The sequence below is a fragment of the Toxotes jaculatrix genome, chromosome 11 (genome assembly GCF_017976425.1).
Source record: "Toxotes jaculatrix isolate fToxJac2 chromosome 11, fToxJac2.pri, whole genome shotgun sequence".
NCBI lineage: Eukaryota > Metazoa > Chordata > Actinopteri > Toxotidae > Toxotes > Toxotes jaculatrix.
Window position 1 is genome coordinate 719,725 of NC_054404.1, and position 22,776 is coordinate 742,500.

The 22,776-nt window shown below is 46.8% G+C and overlaps 2 protein-coding genes across 5 annotated transcripts in view; both read left to right on the plus strand.

The window, feature by feature from the left end:
- Window positions 1-435: 435 nt before the first annotated feature.
- Window positions 436-14,565, plus strand: opn4a (opsin 4a (melanopsin)). Its single transcript, XM_041049734.1, has 11 exons — window positions 436-459; window positions 5,594-5,709; window positions 6,935-7,068; window positions 7,973-8,176; window positions 9,405-9,576; window positions 9,921-10,097; window positions 10,300-10,407; window positions 11,287-11,482; window positions 11,603-11,767; window positions 12,555-12,614; window positions 13,791-14,565. The coding sequence occupies exons 1-11, from the start codon at window positions 442-444 to the stop codon at window positions 13,953-13,955; spliced, it is 1,515 nt and encodes a 504-aa protein (XP_040905668.1). The 5' UTR covers window positions 436-441; the 3' UTR covers window positions 13,956-14,565.
- A 3,828-nt stretch (window positions 14,566-18,393) lies between these two features.
- Window positions 18,394-22,776, plus strand: part of LOC121189547 (LIM domain-binding protein 3-like) — a 32,378-nt gene continuing 27,995 nt past the window's right edge. For 2 of the 4 annotated variants that reach the window (XM_041049770.1, XM_041049771.1), the window contains exon 1: window positions 21,015-21,217. In XM_041049770.1, coding sequence (XP_040905704.1) covers window positions 21,122-21,217 — 96 coding nt within the window. In that variant the 5' untranslated portion in view covers window positions 21,015-21,121. Of the gene's footprint in view, window positions 18,478-20,824; window positions 20,858-21,014; window positions 21,218-22,776 lie in introns of those variants that run through there. The other 2 variants (XM_041049769.1, XM_041049768.1) reach the window with 2 other exon arrangements.

Here is a 22,776-nt window from a genome sequence, read left to right on the forward strand (position 1 = left end):
CAGCACACACACACACACACACACACACACACACACACACACACACAAACACACAAACACACACAAACACACACACACACACACACACACACACACTGGCTGGTGAAACCAAAAACAGAGTGAGTGAAGTTTTTCTGTGGGGGAAATAAAAGATGATGATTTAATGATGCTGTGGGTTTTATTACACGGCCTGTGGTTAGGACAGGGCTGCTGGACTTATTGATCTGTGTGAGGATCAAACACTGACCTGAATCAGTTCTGTACCGCCTGTTGTGTAAGAGACCATGAACACACACACACCCACAGTAGGTGTCGATGGTTGTCATGTGATGCAACAGTTCAGTCAGCTGTGGCATGGGAAGCTTTCAAGGCTGACTGATGAAAAGAGGACACACACACACACTCACACACACACACACACACACACACACACACACACATATGAACCAACCACCTCACATGGATTGTGCGTGGCCTGTGAAACCGTCTGAACACATGAACACACTCCTCTCTCGGTCGTTGGGAGCAGCCATGTTGTCGTTCTCTCAGAGTCACAGCTGAAACTAGGAATTATTTGTTCCAGCAGTTGGTGCTGATGATTGTTTTCTGATGAATGAGTGAATGAATGAATGAATGTTCTGCCTGTTTTGTGAACATTGTGTTGGCTGTGTCAGCTCTTCTGTATTTTCTCTGAGTGTGTGTTGTTGTGTGATGTTAGTTTGTGTCAGCGTGACGTGTTTTACGTGGTTAAACGTCCGATCTATGGACGAGCACTGAGCTCCACAGGTCATGTGATCTGTTTCTGTCTGTAATATTCTGGGATTCATTTCATTTGTTACTGACTTTATTTTTATGGACCAATAGAAGAAGGAGGCAGGTTGATGAGGTGAGTCTGACTCTGTGTGTGTTACCTGCTTCACACAGTGTAACTGATCCTGGACCAGTGATCGACTGACTTTGTTAACTCTGTTCAGTGACGACATCAGGTGAATGGAGAGCTGGTTGACCCGCCCACCTTCCTCCACAGTACAGGCCCCACGACTCACACGTGATCAGCCGAGTCCGATTTCCATGAACGACTGTTATTGATCAGGACAGCTGAACGCTGGTGCAGCTCAGACAGACAGCAGAGACTCCTCCGACCTCCTCCTCCTCCCTGCGTCACACTGAGGGATGATGGGAACTAGAATTGACACATGCTGCTTCTCTTTTTATTCCTTGTGCTCCTGTCGCCTCCATCGTTTTTATCTCCACTGATGGTTGTTGACCCGGCGTCACAGCAGAGCTGCTCAGACCTCCGGCCTCATGTTCGGACGGACGGTTCCTGACACTTAAACTGACGTGTGTTAATGATCTTATGAAAGTACTGTCCAGGTGTAGTCACGGAGGCAGGTGCGTTAGGAGCAGGTGGACGTCAGGTTGGTGGAGAGGCCTGATTACGTTTATCACACAGGGCTCAGACCGAGGACTCAACCGCGGTTTCAGGCAACGGTCGATACACGGGAAGGCAATCGCAACAGGCAAAGGTGTCCAAAATATTAGGCACAACATTAGGAAAACCACGAGGGGAAAGCAAGGTCAACACACATGAGGATAAACAAGGAGAACAGGCAAAGGGGAAGACACGACTTAAATACACTAGGGGGTGGGGAGACACTTGGACACAGGTGCAACACGAGGCAGGTAATCAAACAGGAGGGAAACAGGAGGGCAGGGCAGGACGAGGGAACAATGATGTGACAGCGCTTCCTGTCGCTTCACCAGCGTGTCTGGGATTTGAACCAGCACCTTTCAGGTCACTGCACCTCTGCAGAGCTGTGCTGTTTGCTCCCAGAGCACATCAGTGGAGGGACGGTCCATGGTTCGCTTCCATCCACACACCTGTGGAACAAACCCTCCATGTGTTTCTGATGAAGCGTGTTCAGACAAAGGCGTCCTGTTCTCTGGGAGAGGAGCGTCCAGTCGGTCTCCTCCGGGCCGAACTTCGGGCCACGAGCCTCGGGTTTGACAAACGCAGCCTCGGTTTGAGATGGTTTCACAGACAAACACCATCAGAGCGACTGTGATGAGAAAACGCTCTCATACAGAGAACATACATGAGCTGTGGAAGCTTTAATTCCATGTGGAGTGATTCAGACACAGCTGTGATTACAGTGTGAGAGTCATCTGGGTCACATGCATATAGAAAAGGTACATTGTGTAATTGTGTTACACAGTTAAAATAGAAATGGATTCCTGTCTGATGTAAGCCAGCTCTGATCCACTTTAAATCCAGATCAGGGAAGATTTTCTATTTCTGCTCCACATACACTCGCTGTAAATAATGCTGCGTTCACTGCCTGTTGGCACGAGTGGGAAAAACGTGCTGCGACTCTCGAGTATTCACGCAGTATTGGTTTGTTTAGCAGAACGATTGATATGAAAATGTGTCACCTCACTGTAACCTTCCTTTAACTGTGACTCACCTCCAAACTGAAAAGGAGTCCACAGTGTATGACTGTGACTGTATTAATGATGAATACGTAACACACACACACACAGGCCCTCCACAGCCATGTTACATGCTGCATGTAGACGCTCATTAAATCATCACATGGGACGTTGGATGGAGAAAATGACCATAATGAGAAAAACGACCTTTCAGTAAAGTCAGAGATAATTTACATGTGAAGCTGAACATCTCTCAGTTCTCATTAGGCTGTAATTAGCTCGTGTACGGAGACATGCAGCGGATCACACAGAAACAATGAAATTATAGATGAGGTTCATTTAAATGTGTTCTCAGGTTCGTTCTGTTTTTTTCTTTTTATTTGATATAGATTTTATTTCATAAAGATATAATTAACTTTCTCATCATGTTGCATTTGAGCTGCTTCAGTACAGAAATCCTCTGATCGAGGCTTCGACAGCTTGACGTTAGACTTCTGTCGCTCTGAAAACAGCAGTCAGCATCATCCTGTCTTCTGTGTTTCCTGAAACGTCCTTGAATGTGACTTTAGAGGAAGCTGGTCATCATGGAGGAGACGTAGTGTCCCATTTGCAGACGCTCTGTCCTGAAGACGCTCTTGGTGTTGACCTCAGCTGTTCACATGAAACGTGACAGAAGAATGAAAACAAGCTGATGGAGAAGATCCTCGGATCTGAACCCCTTCCTCTGTGTTACTGTAATCCTACAGTTTTATTACCTATTTTTTCTCTCATAGCACAAATACTAGATTAAAATTTGGATTTATCTGTTGGATATAGAAGTAGCAGCTGAAGTAATCCCACGTCCCGGAGGAGGAGATGTACGTTCAGATACAAAGCTTGTTTCTCGTTAAGCAGCAGCTTCTGCTGAGACGTATGTTCAGCTGCAGTTCCTCTAAAGATGGACCTGCAGGAAAACCATGACTTTAACATTACAGATGAACAAAGCAGCCGTCAGTGATGTGACGAGCGTTAAACTTTTCTGCTGTCTGAGCTAGCTGAGCTAGCCACAGCTGTGATACCGAAACCTGATTCTGATTTACATGTTTATTGATTTAATGTAAGAAGTGGTGGATGTGAGTGGGACATGCACCTGGTGTCTCTGCAGGCTCATCACCACCACACCCTCCTTTCACACTGTCCTACTGTTATCATCACAATATTGATTCGCTGCTTTAATGAGTGATGTGGGCCACAGAGTCAGAGCTGAAGCTTTAAGGTGGAGTTATGTGTGTGTTCTTACAGTGTGCTGAAAGTGCCTGAACACACACTGATCCAAAGCGATGTGTGAGTTCACTCTGAGAGGCTGCCGTCAGGTGGACGTGTGTCCTTGAACATGGTTGTTGTTTGCTGCATCAGCTCGCTGCTGTCACAACATGTCTGAGTCCATCACTGTCAACACGTCCTTCAGGTTTCCTCCTCTTGTTTCTGTTGTTTGGAGCTTAAACCGCGTCACGCTGGATGCGACTCCTCTGTGCAGCATCTGATCTCGTTTCATGGGTCACTGCCAGAGACGCGAAGCATCAGCATCACACGAGTGTTTGCGCCGGATGCGCAGGGATACTGGTTTCTGATTGGCTGGATGGTGTGTGTCAAACTGTTTAATGCACAAGTGCTTTGGTTTGAGTTTAATCACACGTGTCATGAACGTTTTTAACCAAACTCTGTAACCACGGCGAGCCCGGGCTGATGTTCATCAGTGAGATCCGACGCTGATCCAGTTCAGAGGCAGAGTTCTGTGCAGGCCAGTCCAGGTCTTCCACACCACACTGGGAGAGCTGTTTCTTTAACGAGCTGGTTTTGTGCACAGGACTCTGGTCAGGTTTCATCGTCTGTGCTGCACAGTTAAAGATGAATGTGACTGGACGTCAGCAGTCAGCTGATCGGTCAGCCCAGCCGTGTTATTTAACCAACATTTCATACCTACTGTTCAGCTCATTATCAGGTTGAGGCTACAGGTCGTCAAATCCCAAACTCTGGCCACAGAGTGGGAAGCACAGCGGCTCCCGCCCTTCCTGGATTGTGCCCGTTGTCACACTTTGCATGTTCACGGGTCGTGGCCCCTTCAGCTCTTTGGCTTCAGGTGTCACAGTGACCTGAAGATCTAAAATGATTCAAATGGAAAAAAGAGAGAATGAGTTTCTGCAGGTGTCTGTGATTAATGTGCTGCAGTCAAAATATTTTAATGCACTGAACTGTGAGTAAATCTGTGAGTCTGTGCAGGAGGGACCGGCAGAGTGGGAGAGCGCTGGTGTGCCAGGGTCCATGCAACTTTTAAATATTTTTAATGAAAGCTCCAGTTTGGTTCTCAGCCAGATGAACCAGGTCAATCCTCTGACTGACCTCCATCTCTGATTAGCCGTGCCTGATATTTCTGGCAGCGGAGTAATTTATGCCGTTAACGTGGCAACGGGGAGATGGGATGAAGAGATCTGAGACACGCTGGCGAGAGGGAGCTCAGAGCAGGTTAATTAGGAACAGTGATGCTCTGGACTGGTGGAGATGTTGGTCTTTCAAAAGGAATTAAGGCCCGTAGGTGGTGATTAGTGAAATCTGTGGATGTGACATTTTTTCACTGTGTGGAATAATATCATTCACATAAAGGACTTTTTAATCCCTGCTTATACTTTTCATGTCACTCCAGCAAATGTCTTACAACAGAGAACATTCTTCCACAGCAGCAGCTTTAAACCCAAACTGAGTTTTTTCTTCCTGTGAAAGACAGAAAATTTGAGAAAACTGAATGAAGTTCTGCAGAAGAACGGCTGACCTGCTAATTCTCCTTTACATCTGTTCATATTAATGAAGAATTGCATGTTATTTGCTTTAAGTGGTTTGAATCTGTCATGATGAGTGATGGAGAAATGATGTGGGAGCCGTGTCCACGAATACCTGCAACATCAGCTGCTGATCACAGATGTGAAAACGATCCTGGTGGTGAGAGTTTCCTCAGTCTCTGAACTGTTTCCTCATTAAAATCAAATTCATTGTTAACAAAGTCTGAGTTCAGTCAGAGGAAACGTTGGTTTTACTGAAGCCAGAAAACCAACCTGCAGAGCCACACACACATTTACCTGTGCTTCTGTGTTTTGTCCTCCAGGTGGCGATGGTGCCCAAGGCCCCATACCCTTTCCCCACGGTGGACGTTCCCGACCACGCCCACTACACCATCGGCTCCGTCATCCTCGCCATCGGCATCACCGGCATGGTCGGCAACTTCCTGGTGATTTACGCCTTCAGCAGGTGGGATGCTTCCTGAAACACCTGCTGCTGCCTCTCGTACTGTTAATGACTGTTTAAGTGAATCTGAAAAATGAATTTTCCGACAGCTCTGGTGAAAATGTTCCTGCAGATGATTTTCCTTTGGGCACAAACTGCTGCTTTGATCAATGGTTTAAATCCATTTTCCTGCTTTCCCGTGTTTTACGTTACAGCAGAATGAATGAATGAATATCTCGTGGTTTGGACTCTGTCACAAAAAATTTAAAACATCACTTAGTGAATTAGGCTTTTTCATTATTTTCAATACGCTGTGTTGATCAACAAATAATGGATTAATAACAATAACGAAACAATAGTGAACACAATGGTCACAGATCAGTTCTGCGTTTGTCTGTTTTATTCTGACCTTACACAGGTTTGCTCAGTGGCTCTTTCTTCCACTTTTCTTCTGTAACGTTTTTAAAACGTTCTGCTCTTTGAAACGTGAACAGTCTGTTTGATTTGAGATAAACACAAAGATAAGTCACAGACGGGAGACACGTCTTCGAACGGGCTTCGTCTCAGCTTCGTTTCTCCCCTAAATCCTTCACCTGGACACTCTGAGGAAAACCTGGTGTGAAGTGACGGACTGGAAAGTGTTGGAGGTTTTCAGACCGAGGTCTAATCCGAGCCCGGGGCGACGAGGCTCCTCAGGACCTGAGCGTGCGTCCTCCGGCTGTAATGAGTCACGGCTGCCTGGTCTTTTATCTCCCATCACTACACACAGAACAGCTTCATCGGAAACACACGGCTCCCTCTCTCTGCTCTTTTGAACAATCTTCAGCACTTAAGACGAGTTCGACCCACATTATTGATCTTAGCGTTTATGGGGCAGGTATTGATCTTTCATTCAGAATGATCAGACCTGGACCTGATGGATGCTCCATCGATCACATGTTAATTTTAGAACTGACGCAGCACTAAGTGCTTTTTCCATGCAGGCTCCTCCCCGCCCTCTAAACTCCACTGAAACCACCGTGATTTACATTTATCGAGGAGGTTATTACGAGGTGTGACGGTCTTATTATTATATCGAAATGTTGAAGACAGTCACATTCATGTTGGAACCAGGTCCCAGATCTGGTGAAACAAAGTCTGGTGTCAGAGGTTGGTTGTCATATCGTAAAATGAGCTGTGTGTGTGTCGGTGTGTGTGTGTGTGTGTCGGTGTGTGTGTGTGTGTGTCGGGGTGTGTGTGTGTGTTGCAGGAGTCGCAGCCTTCGGACACCGGCCAACATGTTCATCATTAACCTGGCAATCACTGACCTGCTGATGTGCATCACCCAGACGCCCATCTTCTTCACCACCAGCATGAACAAGAGGTGGATCTTTGGAGAGAAAGGTACCTGAGTGCACACACACACACACACACACACACACACACACACACTCACACTCACACTCACACACACTCACACTCACACACTCACACTCACACACACACACACACACACACAGCAGCAGCAGCAGCAGCAGGTGACAGCAGTGGTCGTCGGCCGTGTGTTGGCGTCTCCTCATTGGCCGATGCTCGTTGAACATGAGCGTGGGTGAACAGTTTTATTACGTCTCTGGGGGAGATGATGTTCTACCTTTGTCAGGAGATTTACCAACTTTTCAGACCTTTACTGACTTTTATTCCAAAATAAAAAACCACAGAGACAAATTAAAATACTAAATCAAATCATTGATCACAGAACTCTTACATCGCCTCCTCCTTCAGCTTCAGTTTTTCATTTCCCAGCGTTAAAGTGTGAATGAGTGAATTTCAGCTCAGAGCAAACAGCGAGGTGTTTGCATTAGAGTCCGTCCTCCTCCGTCTCTCCGGAGAGCCGCTCTGAGGTCATTTTAATATGACAGACTGTGGGTTCACTGGGTTTTTAATTCCCTGAGTGGAAGGAGAAAGACAAGGACAACATCTCTGACGTCCACTGTAAATAAACATCCACATTAGAAATAACAGGAAGGAAAATGTTCATTCTAACTGCAGAACCTGCCTGAGAATCCTGCTCCTCCTTCAGTGTCACAGTGATCCAGCGAGAGGTGTCTGAACATGGCTTTGCTGCAGACAGCAGCTGATTCAAACATCACCATGGGAACTCTGATTATTAATTACTGATAAACAAAGAAATTAATTTCATTTAGTCAAAAAACTATTTGAATATTGTGAAGTTACTCAGCAGTTACACAGTGAGCAGTGGAATCTCGTGCTGGTTAAACGGGACTTGACTTCGCGCCTCTGTCTGCAGGCTGCGAGCTCTACGCCTTCTGCGGCGCTCTCTTCGGGATCTGCTCCATGATCACACTGACGGTGATCGCCGTTGACCGGTACTTCGTCATCACGCGACCTCTGACCTCCATTGGTGTGTTGTCACGGAAACGAGCCTTCCTCATCCTCGTGGCAGCCTGGGCCTACTCTCTGGGGTGGAGCCTGCCGCCATTCTTCGGCTGGAGTGAGGACACACACACACACACACACACACACACACACACAGGGATCATGTTGTGTTAAAGTTAGACTACATACAATAACATACAACAATAATGTAGCTGAAGTTATAAACAAGCTGCAGGTTTCAGGAGCCTGCAGGAAAAACCCACACAAGCAAATGCAAAATTCAGAATGAATCATCATTAATCATCGTAGTTTCCTGCAGCGGCTGAAACATTCTCACGTCCTTAAACTGATTCACTCCCTGTAACACAAACTATAAAACACAGTGAGTGTAACAGGGAGTCAGTGTGGTGAGTCCAGCCCCGGGCTGGTAGGTTCACAGTCCTGCAGCCGAGCTGCTGCACACGGAGCGTCGCTGAGTTTCACACATACACAAAGCTGGAGCTCATCGTGTGTTCAGTCAGTCTTCTTCTTATTCCACTACATTTATCTGACATCTTTAGTTATTATGATGTTATGGAAGCACGGTGCTGACCCCGCAGCATGATGTGGTCCAACACCTGAATAAGACACTTTATGTTGGTTTGTCCTTTAGTCAACCAGTGTCCAGTCCCATTCAGTCCTGTCCCGTCCTGTCCTGTCCTACCCTGTCCTCTGGTCTGATGTACTCCTCTGTGCTCCACTAAACCAAACACCTCCCTCGTTGTAATCAGCTCCACCAAACTTCACCACACTGCTCGCGTCTGCTCTCTCCGGCTTTTGTGGGGATTTAATTCTCCTGCTGTGTTTTTGTCTCAGCTGTAATTTAATCTGCTCTGTTCTCCCTCAAAGCTCTTTGTGTCTCATCAAACTTATTGTTCATTTACCCTCAAAATCCCATTTGTTATCAGTTCAGCTCAAGTTCACTCCCTGTGTGAGTCTCTCACACTCTAACTCTCTACATGTGGTGGTTTTCCCTCCTCCTCTCACCTGGTTTTCATTCTCCTCAGCACACACACTCTGTCTCGCTGTACATTTTCCTGTGAATCCTGATGTATGGAAACAGGAAAGCTCCTGTAAATCCTCCTCAGTCTCGTGGAAAGGCTCTGACTCCAGGTGGAAAACAGAATTCAGGTCATAAATGTTCAGGCTGTCGTGATGTGTGTGATGTGTGCGATGTGTCTGTCACGTAGATTTTTCCTACATACAAACCTCTGTAACATTCAGAGCATCACAGGACAATAAAACTCCCTCTCTCTATGTCTGTCTGTGTCCCTCTGTCTGTGTCTGTGTCTCTCGCCCGTCAGGTGCCTATGTCCCTGAGGGCCTGCTGACTTCCTGTACGTGGGACTACATGACTTTTACCCCGTCGGTGCGAGCGTACACCATGCTGCTCTTCATCTTCGTCTTCTTCCTGCCACTCTTCATCATCATCTACTGCTACGTCTTCATCTTCCGCGCCATCCGCAGCACCAACCAGTCAGTGTGTGTGTGTGTTTTCGTCCAGTTTTTGCTGTTTTTAAATCAGAGATAAATGTGAGAGACGCTGCTCTTCATCACACCGTGCTCTTCAGATTTTTACAGAGAATAACATATGAACATCTTTGCTCCGTCAGCAGCTAACACAGGCCTGCTTTTCTTTTTAGTGAATTTTAATCCAAACTGTTAAAAACTCAGTTTCTTTTAAGGCTGAAACCAACACTTTTATTATTGATAAGTTTTTCAAATTCAGTTTTTCTGGTTATAGTAAGACTAATAAATAAATGTAAGTCAGCACAGTGTCCCAACAGGTAAAGTACAGGTGTGTGTGTGTGTGTTTGCAGGGCCGTGGGGAAGATTAACGGCAGCACTCACAGTCACGGCAGCAGTCGTGACTCGGTGAAGAGTTTCCGTCGGCTGCAGAACGAGTGGAAGATGGCGAAGATCGCTCTGATTGTCATCCTGCTTTACGTCATCTCCTGGTCGCCGTACTCCACCGTTGCCCTCACCGCCTTCGCTGGGTAAAAAACACACCGGCTACTTCCTGTATGTCACTGTAACATCGATAAAGTCACGAATACGTTTGAAATCTGCAGCCAGCAAAAACCTCCAGCTGCAGTTCCTCTAACGCCCACTAGATGCCGCTCACAGCAGCCTCTGCCTGCACGGAAATAAACGAATGAATGAGAAACCTTTGACATTCCCTCTGCGTTCCTGCTGCAGGTATGCAGACATGTTGACTCCGTACATGAACTCTGTGCCCGCCGTCATCGCCAAGGCCTCCGCCATCCACAACCCCATCATCTACGCCATCACGCACCCGAAGTACAGGTAACACATGGCACGGTTGAACCACCTGTAGGTCTCCACTTATTTCTGAACGCTAAGCTAACACAGCCCTGAGGCGACTCGGAGCAGGTAACACTGCAGGTGAGCTCAACATGTAAAACATGTTTCATGAAAATTCATCTGGATTCAACAGGAAACTGAAAACAGCTGAACTCAAATCAATTTTTCCTGTAAATTACTAACAAACGTGTTTCAGTAAACTCTCAGGAAATTATCAGGAAATAGCTGCAAAAATAAAAAAAACTTTATCCGTTTATCTTATGGGTTCCTTAAATACGACCCCGAGCTGCTCGTGTTGCTCGTGTTTTCGTTCTGAAGACGTGACCGCAGCTCAGCGACCGAATCGATCCCGTAAGAGCTCCAACACCTCCGCTGAACACACCGCTGCTCAGTTAACCTGAATGTTAACTGGGCTGGAGAGGATTACACACACACACACACACACACACACACACACACACACACACACACACACACACACAGGACACCTGACCTTGCTGAGGTTTGAAAGCTGCAGGATAAAAAGACTTATATAACTGAAGATGTCTGTTTTATACAACGACATCATGCAACACCACGATGACAGAACAGCAGAGAAAGAGTTCACCCTGAGAATAAACACAATAAAGACTTCAGTTTGATGCTGGAAGCTTTTAAAAGACAACTTTTCATTTCTCTGTGGTGGAGTTTGGATCAGGCTTTAGTGTTTGGTGCCTTTCATTCAAACGTCAAAGTTCATAACGTGAAATGATGAAAGGTCAGCGATGAACGCGCTGTGTCACGAACAGAAAAGTAAAAACTCTTACTAATGCTTCAGCTCATCCAGAGTCAAACAGCTGCTCTCTCCGCCTCTCTCTCCAGGATAGCATTAGCTAAGTACATCCCGTGTCTCGGCGTCCTGCTGTGTGTTCGTCCTCGCGACCTGCGCTCGACCAGCAGCAGCTTCATGTCGACACGCCGCTCCACTGTGACCAGCCAGACCTCCGACATCAGCAGCCAGTTCAGAGGGCAGAGCACCGGCAAGTCCCGGCTCTCCTCCGCCTCAGACAGCGAATCGGTACGCTCAGACGGTGAACTGAAGACAGGTGAAGCTGAAAACAGATCTTCTAAGGCAGATACTCAGGTGTGTGTGTGTGTGTGTGTGCGTGTCCTCTGGTTTGTGTGTTTTCCTGTGCAGGGTTTGACAGACACCGAGGCCGATCTGTCCAGTATGGGCTCCAGACCGGCCAGTCGCCAGGTCTCCTGTGATCTCAGCAGAGACACCACCGAACTCCCCGACTTCAAACCCTCGTCCAGCTTCAAGTCCAAGATGAAGAGCCACGACTCGGGCATCTTCGAAAAGGTAAACACCTCTCACCTGTCTGTCAATCAAATCTCTTTCTTTTAAATTTATCTGGAACTGTTGTCAGAGCAACAAGTCCTCAATCATGACAGAGACATAATTTATACGTCTCTGTGGGACAGACGGGGAACAGACCTGTCAGGGAGTGGAAGTGAAAGTGTTCAAGCCAAACCATGCTGGTCTTTGTGCTACAACTGCTATTAGTCAGAGAGACAGCCAATCAGAGAGGATTAACAGGTGCTGGGGTCAGGAAGTTGACTGGGTGGAGGAGACAAGGACAGATGTAAAAATGTATACTGAGGATTTGAATGTTAAATGTGGTATTTTCTGCTGGGAGTTCGTCCTGGTCCACCTTCAGACAGCATGAAAACAGCGAGACGCCCACAGACTGTGTCAGCAGGCTGTTTAATGTTAGACTCAGCGGGGGCTGAGGACGTGAGGGGTCACCTGGTGAGGACTGAGGAGGATTGTGGGTCATTTGGTGGGTTGGTTGATGCAGTTTGTGTCTGGTGCCCTTTAATCTGCTCAGTGAGTTCTTCAGCTCGGGCCAGAAAATCCTCTTTTCCTTTTGATCTTAATCATTGAATGAACTCTGACATTTATTTTTATTAATTGATTATTAGTAATGAGTTTGAACGTTGCTCTGGTTTCCTGCCTGCCTCGCTGATGATGATGAATTTGGTTAGAGTGGAATTTAGGAATCCTGGACTCCTGTCATGTGACAGGAAGAGTTGAGGAGGAGGACGTCCATCATTATGAGCTGACACTTGTTTGTTTGGTTCTCCAGACGTCCTATGACACTGATGTCTCCGTGACAGGAGTCACTGAACGCAGCAGCATCCCAAATGTGAGTACTGTCCCTCAGTCTCATTTCCTCATTTATTTATAAGCAGCTTTGAACATGCAGTGAGTTTCAGACCTGGGGTCATGAAAGTGAACTCAGGACAGCCTCATACAGCCTCATACAGCCTCATACAGGTTCATACAGCCTCATACGACTTCGTACGGCCTCATACGGCTTCATAGAGCCTCATAAAGCCTCATACAGGTTCATACGGCTTCATACGGCTTCATACGGCCTCATACAGGTTCATACGGCCTCATACAGGTTCATACGGCCTCGTACGGCTTCGTACGGCCTCATACAGCCTCATACAGGTTCATACGGCTTCATACAGCCTCATACAGCCTCATACAGCCTCATACAGGTTCATACAGCCTCATACGACTTCGTACGGCCTCATACAGCCTCATACAGGTTCATACGGCCTCATACAGGTTCATACGGCCTCGTACGGCTTCGTACGGCCTCATACGGCTTCATAGAGCCTCATAAAGCCTCATACAGGTTCATACGGCTTCATACGGCTTCATACGGCCTCATACGGCCTCATACAGGTTCATACAGCTTCATACAGCCTCATAAAGCCTCATACAGGTTCATACGGCTTCATACAGCCTCATAAAGCCTCATACAGGTTCATACGGCTTCATACGGCCTCATACGGCCTCATACAGGTTCATACGGCTTCATACAGCCTCATACAGCCTCATACAGCCTCATAAAGCCTCATACAGGTTCATACGGCTTCATACGGCTTCATACGGCCTCATACGGCCTCATACAGGTTCATACGGCTTCATACAGCCTCATACGGCCTCATACGGCCTCATACGGCCTCATACGGCCTCATACGGCTTCATACGGCTTCATACGGCCTCATACGGCCTCATACGGCTTCATACGGCTTCATACGGCCTCATACGGCTTCATACGGCTTCATACGGCCTCATACGGCTTCGGTCCTGGGAGGGACATGAATGTCAGAACCACATTTCACTGATCCGAGAGCTGTTGAGACCAAGCAGAGCTAAAACCTGATTTCTGATCAGAATCAAACCTTCTTTGGTTCAGTTTTTCGGTTCTTGGTTAAAGATGCTCTTACTTTTGCTTTCATAAGTTCAGAACAAAATAATGATTGAAACAAACGATGATATAATGGTTGGATTTCCTGTCTGACAGAGTGGAGATTTCTCAGATGGACACGTGATGAGAGGCACGATTGGTCGAATCCCGAGCATCGTCATCACCTCTGAGTCCAGCCCTTTCCTTCCCATTGGACGAAATGGTTCACGCACCACTCGCTCCAAAACAGCCAACAACAACGTGGGTGCCGGGTCTGCGTAGTTTGAGCCCAGCAGCCAATCACCTGCAGCCATCTGATCAGCTCACGTCCACTCAGATGTTTAGAAATGTAGAGTTCAAACACACCTGAAGGGTTCACCTGAAGCCCAGGAACAAAGCCATGAGAGGAAGTCATGTTCTCTCCAGCTCCAGCTCTTTTCCTTTCAGTTTTAACCAGAACACAGATGTTAGACTTTTACCAGTGAAACAATTCATTCATTTTCACTTAAAGAGCAACTTAACCCTTTGTTTGAACTTGAACACACTTCCTTCCTGAGTGTCCCCTGCTGCAGACTCCCTCTGTTTCAGTGGACATTCAGACAGAACTCAGCTCTGTGTTAAATTCACGGCTGACCTGGTCTGAAACTCATCAGTCTAAATGTCCTTTACTGTGCAGTGAAACGCTGCAGTGTTTGGAGGTTTGACTTCGACATTGGACAAAAGTAATTGTCTGTGTTCTTCTTCTAGTGTTCGAGGCCCAGATCCCAGATCAGATTAAGGCCAGAGACCAGAATGAGCTCATAGACAGCCATACTATTATGTATTATACTAAATGGAAAAAGTGTAGTTTGTGTTAAGTTGCTCTTTAAACATGCTGTGAATTATTGATTTAAGGACCTTTAACACTGATTTAGAAGATTATGTAATCTGAAATTACTTCTTATAGAACAGAAGCCAAACAGGTATTTCCTGAGATCTGCAAACAGGCGTAAGGTTTAAAAAGCCTAGTTTCATGTGTTTTCCTCTTCAGATTTGTTCCTCAGAGACAGGTCAAGGTCTCTGAGCCCTTTAGCACAAATTTTCTCATGTTTCAGGAAAAAGCAAAGTATTAATATGGAATGACTGCATGTTTCTGCAGCACACTTTTCTACAAACTGTGGTTTTCTGTTTGTGTTCTTATCTGCTTTTGATTTCTTTATCTTTTGTGTTTCTCCAGTTCAGTGCAGAGTGACGTGACAGGCTGAAAGTTCTTCTGGCTCTGTGCGTAAACCTGAGTGCTAACGTGCTACTTCAAACCCAAATTCAGGAGCCAATTTTAAATTTGAAAACCAGAAGTTTTCCAAGTGACTGTTCATTAAGCCTCTCTCCACAAAGTAAGAACGATCCTGTTTAGAAAGAACTGGGATGGTGCTTTCTTTTTTTGCCCTCTCTCGTACATTTGTAAGTACTGGATTAAACAGGGTGTTTAATTGTTGTAAGTTGCAAACATTAGCAGTCCAGCCAGTTCGTGTTACCTTCAAGGTCTTGGGCTATTTAAATTAGCATTACTTTATCTTGTGGCATTACAGGCTGTGTCCTGCTGACAATGAAATATTCCCCTACTGTGCTGACGCTGCTCCTGGAGTGTCGACTGATGGTAGCTGTGTCTTTTTACACTTCAGAGTCTGGACAGCATCATGTTCGCCAAGCACATCAGTTAGTGCTCGTCTCTCTGTAAGCTCAGCAGCCAGTTGATTACAATACAATGAAAGAACAGTCTGGTTTTACATTTCTTATCAGCTTATAACACCAGGATTAGCCAGTGCTACATGGATCATCAGCTGGAGAGGAGACCGACTTTTTGTTCACTGGGAGCTTTAGCATCACTTTGCAGGGCTCTCAAGTTTTGAATGCAGGAAAGAGTGCCCCCCCCCCAAAAAAGACAATCACGTGATACTTTTTTTCATTGGTTGTTGCGTTATCTTAGACCGCCCCTTTCTTTTTTTGATTGACAGGTAAGTGACAGGCTCGACTCGTGCAGAGGTTTCAGCAGTGAGGATCACTTCCGCTTTCAAAAAGCTGCAGTTCCTCGGCTGCCGCTGGGGGCTGGCTCCAGAAGTGAGCAATTCTCCATTGACCCCCATGTTAAAATAGCCAACTTTACAGCCTGAAAAAACAGATTTATATTTGGTCTCTATTGATAGTTTCCACCTCCGTGAACACTGTAGGGGGAAAAGGAGTTTTTTTGTACCACAGCCGTTTTAGTGTTATTTAGGCTTAAAATTCTTACATAAATTAGATCGTGGTTACGTTGAGTGACAGCCCATAGACAGGCACTGGCAGTTAGCTCTTTGCTAAAGCATCGGCTGGGCTAGGCGGCTACATCCAGAGGCCTACGGCTGCCTCCAGCGGTTGACAACGGCTACAGTGTCCGTGTTTGTTTGCCAATGTTCGGATAGGTTTCTGTGACAGTATGGCTTGTTGTAGTGTAGACTGTACTAACCGACCGTCGAAGGAGTCTGTGTCGCAGTTTTTTCGGTAAGTAAATTTCTTACCTGGATGTTTTCGCTAATTAGCATGTATTAGCATATTTAGCCGCTAGCTTATGACTTGATTGCCGATTTCTGGTCGCTGCTGATACAGATAGAGGACCGGAGCAGCTAATGTTAGGAACGCTGCTGCGGTGTGTTCCGTGCTCTCAGAGTCCGTTTATTGTGTGAATACTAGGCTACAGTTTTATTTGGTCTCATTTTCCTGTTTAAAAAGTCCGGCATTGCATGGACAGAGCAGCTCCGTCAGTCAGCGGCTGCTGTGGTTTGTGTGCTGCTGTAACTGTAAGTGGATAGTAGATGGAAGCAGCGGTGAAAGCCGGTAAATATTAAATATTGCTCCGAGTTAAGTGGCCCGGTTCTCGGAAAGTACAGTCCCACTAAAATCCAAGATGGCGCAGCTCAGTTTACCGGTATTTTTTTTTTCAGCGTGAGAAATACATTGTGTGGCGGGAGTGCGTGACTGTCACGCTCAATGTGTGAGACCTGAGAGCCGTGCTTTGTAAGCCAGACGTTCAGAGACGCTGGAGAAGGATCTAACATAAACCTAATTAGCTATAACTGATAAAAAATCTGCTGCGAAGGTTCAATAAAATCGGCCGTCGACTAACACTGATATTAAGAACCAGTTGTTTTGACAAATACATTGAATTTCGATGGCAGAACTGCCTCCGTTTTTACCATAAACTGAATATGTGTGAGAGCGGAACTGACAGGTAGCTTCAGTAAGGTCAAGTTAAATAATGACACAGACATTTACTCTGGATGGACATTAAAACAAATGTACCAAACTATACCTGAATTTTCCCAAATCACATCAGCAGTCAGTGATGACACTCAGTGGGTTTCATCAGGATTTCCCAAAATGTCCGACCGTTTGAATTCATTCAGATGATTTTCCTCATCTCAGTGAATCCTTGGAGCCCTGAGGCCTGCGAAAGCACTTTTGTTAAGGAACGAGATGTTTTTCATGTTCTTAAAAGTTTCCCTGTGTTATTCAGTCTGTGTTTTTCTTTCTGTTTGTGTCTCTTTCGTTTTCTGAATTGCATATTTACATATTGTATATGTTGCTGATGGGCAGTGTAGTGGAATGTGATTGTGATGTTGGTGGTGTTTGTACACAGGGTGAAAAGGGATATTGTTGATTGTAATGCAGCTCTTGAAAAGCCAGTCTGAGTTAATTGTACGCTCCCTGAGAGTCTACCTGGATGTTTTCACCAAATAACACTGAGATAACGACTCATGATGGGTTTTCTGTCAGGAGAGAAGTTTTCATCAGTTCAGCCAAGTCAGAAAACCTCAGTTTAACTTTAACAAAACTAGGTTAACAGGCTAAACAGTAAGAGCTCAACCGAGGCAGTAAATGTCTTTGGGGATAAAACGGTCTGTTTAAAAAAACCCGAACCAAACGTTTATGGGTTTTCTGTAGCTACACCCACCAGTCTGTAGACTTTATTTCCTCCTAACGTTTTTCCTAATGTACTCCTGAAATCTGACGGCAGAACGTACAGTACAATGCAGTAAATCTCTGCAAACCACACAACAGTGTTGAATATAACGATACTGAACATAAATGGAGGTGTTTGATATAGTTGTTCTTGTGTATTAACGTTTGTTCTGACAGACTGATATTTAAAACAGGAAGATGATTTATTATAGATGTGTTACTTCTGTTGACTTAAGTGTTGCTTTTATTTATTTTTCTAAATAAATATCTATTATTCTCTGTGGAACGCCTTCGTTTGTGCCTTCGTAACTGCACAGACTGAAATAACTTTTTTTAAATGACACACACACAATACATTTACATTATAGGCTATAATGTATAATACACACTACTGAATTACAGTCCTGTCAGATAATTAAAATTAAAACCATTTCACAAACACAGGTTTACAGTCCATGTTACAGTGCATGATTTTAACAGTATTCTTGTTCTTTTGATGTAAGCCGAGTTATTTTGAACATGGGCTGTGAGTTCCAGCACAGAGAAGTGATCGAAGAGAATGATTGATTGGTTCACTTTTTACAGTGCACCATGGATCCATCAGAGTCAGACTCTCTCAGGCTCCTGCCTCTTTAAATAAAAACCCTGCTAATGAAAATCCACCGTCAACACCCCCCCTCCCCTCACCCCCTCCCCTCCCCTCCACCCGCGGCCTCCCTCCTGTTCAGTGCCCGGGCCGGGGACCGGAGCACGATCCCCGGATCACGGACCGCAGGCAGTCCCGGCCGGTGTGAGACGGATCACGGAGCTGCAGGGAGAGGAGCAGCAGGTATTCACCTTTCTACCTGTTTCCGACCTGTTTTTAACCCCCGCCTTCCTCTGCCCTCTCCTCTTTAATCCCTACATCACCAACAGGCGGCAACAAGTTGCACCGCCCGCCCGGCTCACAGCGCCGGCGGCGGGGTCACACCGGCCTCTCTGAGCCGCGGAAGCAGCTGCCGGTTCCTCTCAGGCCTGAGATCAGATCAGAAATCAGATCTGAGATCAGAACATTTGAACTGTCGCTGTTCGCCTCGTTTTATTTTCAGGGGGTTCGCTGGGTTCCGTGCACGGAGCGCCCCTGCTGGGCGGAGCAGAGTGCCGGAGGCAGCAGGAGCAGGTGGGCGGTGTCTTCAGATCACCTGAGATCCGTGGTGAACGCAGCTGGCCCTTTTAGAGTCACGTGACATCGGTCAGTGTGTGTCAGTGTGAGGTTTGTGTAGTTGAACAGTGTGATGTTTATTGTGTTTATTTACATGGTGTCATTAACAGTAACTCATCACTGATGCTGAACCCAGGTCAGATCCACGGCTGTTATTACTGATCTGACCTTTAACTGAACCACTGAACTGAAGGCAGCTCAATTAAGAAGCTGCTGGAAATGACAAAGTGTTCACAACACTCACACACACACACTGACACACTCACACTCACACACACACACACACACTGACACACACACTGACACACTGACACACTCACACACTCACACACACACACACACCCCTTCTCATATAACAGTGAGTGGTTTTCCTGCTCTCTGAGCACCGGCTCACATCGGACCATCGAGTTGAAATCTGAGCAGAATTTCAGTGACCGTGACGATGTTATGGATTCACAGTGTGTCCACACTGTGTCCACTGAGGAGGACGTGGACGTGGAAGGAGACCACTTCTGAAATGTTTCATAAACCCTGCAGCTGCAGTTTTGTGTTCTGGCCTCGTGCATGCTGGGAACGCTCTCTTCCACGGAGCCTCCATCAGATTCCTGCCTGTGACAAAGGCGTCTAAACTTAGCTGGTGATATAAGAGGCTGAGCAGATCAGGCTGCTCTGGGATCAGGAGCCCAATGGCCCCCTACAAACAACTGATGGATGGATGATGGAACTGATAAATACGTTTTTAACTTTTAATTAGTAATTAGAATCTTCAGAGTTTCATTGGACAGAGACGATCACATGACCAAAACAGTTTAAGGTGAAATCTGATTGGAGTAACAGGACAGGAAGTGAGCTGAGTGTGAGAAACAGAGGAATGCTGACAGCTCAGCAGTGTGTGTGTGTGTGAGGGAATTCTCACCTGTTGTTCACACCTGTCAAAATAAAAGAACACTAACCTGACATGCATCTGTCACTGTGAGTGTCATCACATTTATGCTCTAAATGTTCTCACACAGGAGAACAGTGTGTGTGTGTGTGTGTGTGTGTGTGTGTGTGTGTGTGTGTGTGTGTGTGTGTGTGAGATCGGATCGACCTGTCAGATGCTAAATAATTTTTTTTAAGTTTTTGTTTTCGGCGTCAGATTTACCTGTCGTCAGGAAACAGGAAGTGGTTTTAACCTGAGCGTACATCTGCCTCACACGTTGCATGTTTGATGACAGTCCAGGCCCGAGGACATTCACGTGCCCAAATTCTGTCATAGTCGAAGCGCCGCCCACTGATAACAGGAAGTGAAGCTTACGTAACACAGGTCATCAAATGTTTGCACAGGAAGTGTGTTCCTCTGCGGCTGACGGGGTGACATGAGGAAGAATTCAGAGCTGAAACGATTGGCTGATTAATGGATCACATGACCCAAAGAAACAATATGATGTTAAACAAACCTTTGGACTGATTGACTGATTTATTGATGACGGGAGAAAATAAAGAATCTGCAGCTTAGTTTATTATGCAAATCACTGATTCAGCCTGTGGAAGGTTCAGCCCCCTGTTCTGCTGCCTTGCTGAAGGGAACTTGGGCAGTAACGTGTCGGGGATTTGAACCTGCGACCTCGCTGTAATAACCATCTGCCGCTGACCTTTCATTTATCGGAGCCACTTAGCTCGTGCCCTTTCTGTTTCAGCTTTATCACCGCACAGATAATGAGATGTTCCCTGGCGTCGCCCCTGATTGGGTCCGAGGGAGACCCTGGGTGTAGCGGGGTGGGGGAGGGGGTGAGGAAACGGGGGAGTCTAGAAGAATCTGCTGGGTCTATATTAGCCCCGGTGAATCACGGCGAGCCTGACATGCCGGGTGTCCCCTTTCACACCATATAAGTCCACCCCCCTCCTTTCCCTTCAACCCCCCCCCCCGCCCTGCCTCACCCCGCCTCACCCCCTCCACCCCCCACAATGCCACAGTGCTATCTGTGGCTATTCTTAGGCTGTCACTTCAGCTCGTCTGAGCAGGCAGGTCCGAGTCTTTCTTCTCTCTCAGCTTCTTCTTTTCTCGGACTCTTTCTCGTCTTTCTCACTTTGGTTTTGTTCCTTCGACACAGTTTAGATTTTCCCGTCAGGTTTGTCTCTCCATCTTTCACCTGTTTGACGTCCGTTTCTCTGTCTCCTTTCAGAGGCTACTCGGCGCCGGTCCTCCCTCCTCCCATCCCTCCAGCTGCTGTGGGGTTTTTAAAACTTTGGTTTAACCACCTTCGTCGTTTCGGATCTTTCATTTGGAAGAATGAGCACCTACACCGTGTCGCTGCCCGGCCCCGGCCCCTGGGGCTTCAGGCTGCAGGGGGGCAAAGACTTCAACATGCCACTGACCATCTCCAGGGTAAGACAGTGCTGAAAACCCGACCTGGATTTTCTGTGTTTGGCCGTTTGGTGGAATCTTAAACTGCTGCAGAGGAGCCAGCAGCTAATTTCCCACCAGTTCAGCTCGTGTTGGTGTTAGTGGTGATTTTCCAGTTTGTACCAAGGTGTTTCAGACTTTTTCAGCTGCACTAAAAATCTGTTCAAAATCTGCTGCTGGAGTCAGAATCTCTCAGCCTGGTTTCTGTGGCTTCTTCTTTTATCCACGATCAAAACTAAAAGTGTAAAACTGTTCCTGCGGTGTCGCACGAGCTTTACTCACAAAGCACCGCTGAACAGGGCAGATTTCTCTCTGATCTGATTTTTCAGCTGAAAGCTGAAGCTGCTGTTGTTCTGGTTCGTTTCCTGTCATGTTGATTGTTCATGTACCAGCTCTTTTGTTTTTGTGTTTTTCGTTAATAAACCGTTTTGTGGCCGAGTCTGAAACATATGTGGAGCCAGTCAGGCTGAGATTTGTGGCCCCTGGTGGCCCCTGGTGGCCCCGGTGGCCCCGGTGGTCCTGCAGGGTGTGACGCCTGCCAGGATTTGTCAGGGAGGCCGAAAGCAGAGCCGCAGGCCTAAAACTGGAGCTGGTGTTGGTTTCACCTCCTGGTCTCTCTGAATAGACAGAGCAGGAATGAAAAGACCAGAGACAGAGAGAAAACACTCGTCTGTCTCTTCTCTCTGCTTCTCTTTGGTTCTTCTGGACTCGCGGGAGAATTGGTTGCGTCAGTTGTCAGGATGCTGGGATCCTTGACCTTTGACCTCCTCTCAGCTGGCTGTGGGTGATTTAGCTTCAGCTAAACGAGCTGGTTTCGCTCTGCAGGGCTGTGACCAGGTGACCAGCTGCCCCTGCACAGCTGCCTGTCACCAGCCCTCACACATGCTCCGTGCACTGAAACGTGTGTGTGTGTGTGTGTGTGTGTGTGTGTGTGTTGGTTTGGCTCTGGGGTCTGATCAGGTGGCCGTTCAGTCTCGGTCGTGATTGGATGTGAATCCTGGAAAACGCCTGGCTCACAGGCTGCCTGTGACCTTTGACCCTCGTGTGCATTAAGTGCCCCTCGCACAACGATGGGCTGAGATGTCCTTCACATTTACAGTTTAAAGGCTCCTCTGTGGGACGGAAGATGTCCCGCTGTCTGAGTCCTTGCGGCTGACGTTTGACGGTGTGATGTGATTTGACGGCCGTTCCTCAGCGAGGGAGGGGTGGAGCTCGGCCTGAGCCTGAACGCATCGACCTGGAAAAGCTTTGACTCTGAGGCAAGAGGGATGGTTCTCTGTCTCTGTCTCTGTCCCTGTCTCTGTCTGCCGCTGCAGAGGAGACGTGATTCTCCCGTTGTCACTGAAAACACACAAACAACAAACACACAGAAAGAAACAAACCTGCACATCCCAGAGGACATTAGTGTCCCTCATTAAAAAGGTAATGATCCTGTGAGAGGGGAAAGACACAGGTGTCTCTGTCTCATGACTGTCTCACGTCTTCCTGGAGTCAGAGCTTGGACTCAGCTTCAAACTCTGCTGCTGTTCAGCTGAACGTCA

Coding starts and splice junctions, on each gene's coding strand:
- opn4a (XM_041049734.1), top strand. Junction 7,069..7,972: donor GTGGATCTTTGGAGAGAAAG/GTACCTGAGTGC, acceptor CTCTGTCTGCAG/GCTGCGAGCTCTACGCCTTC. Junction 11,483..11,602: donor CCGCCTCAGACAGCGAATCG/GTACGCTCAGAC, acceptor TTTCCTGTGCAG/GGTTTGACAGACACCGAGGC.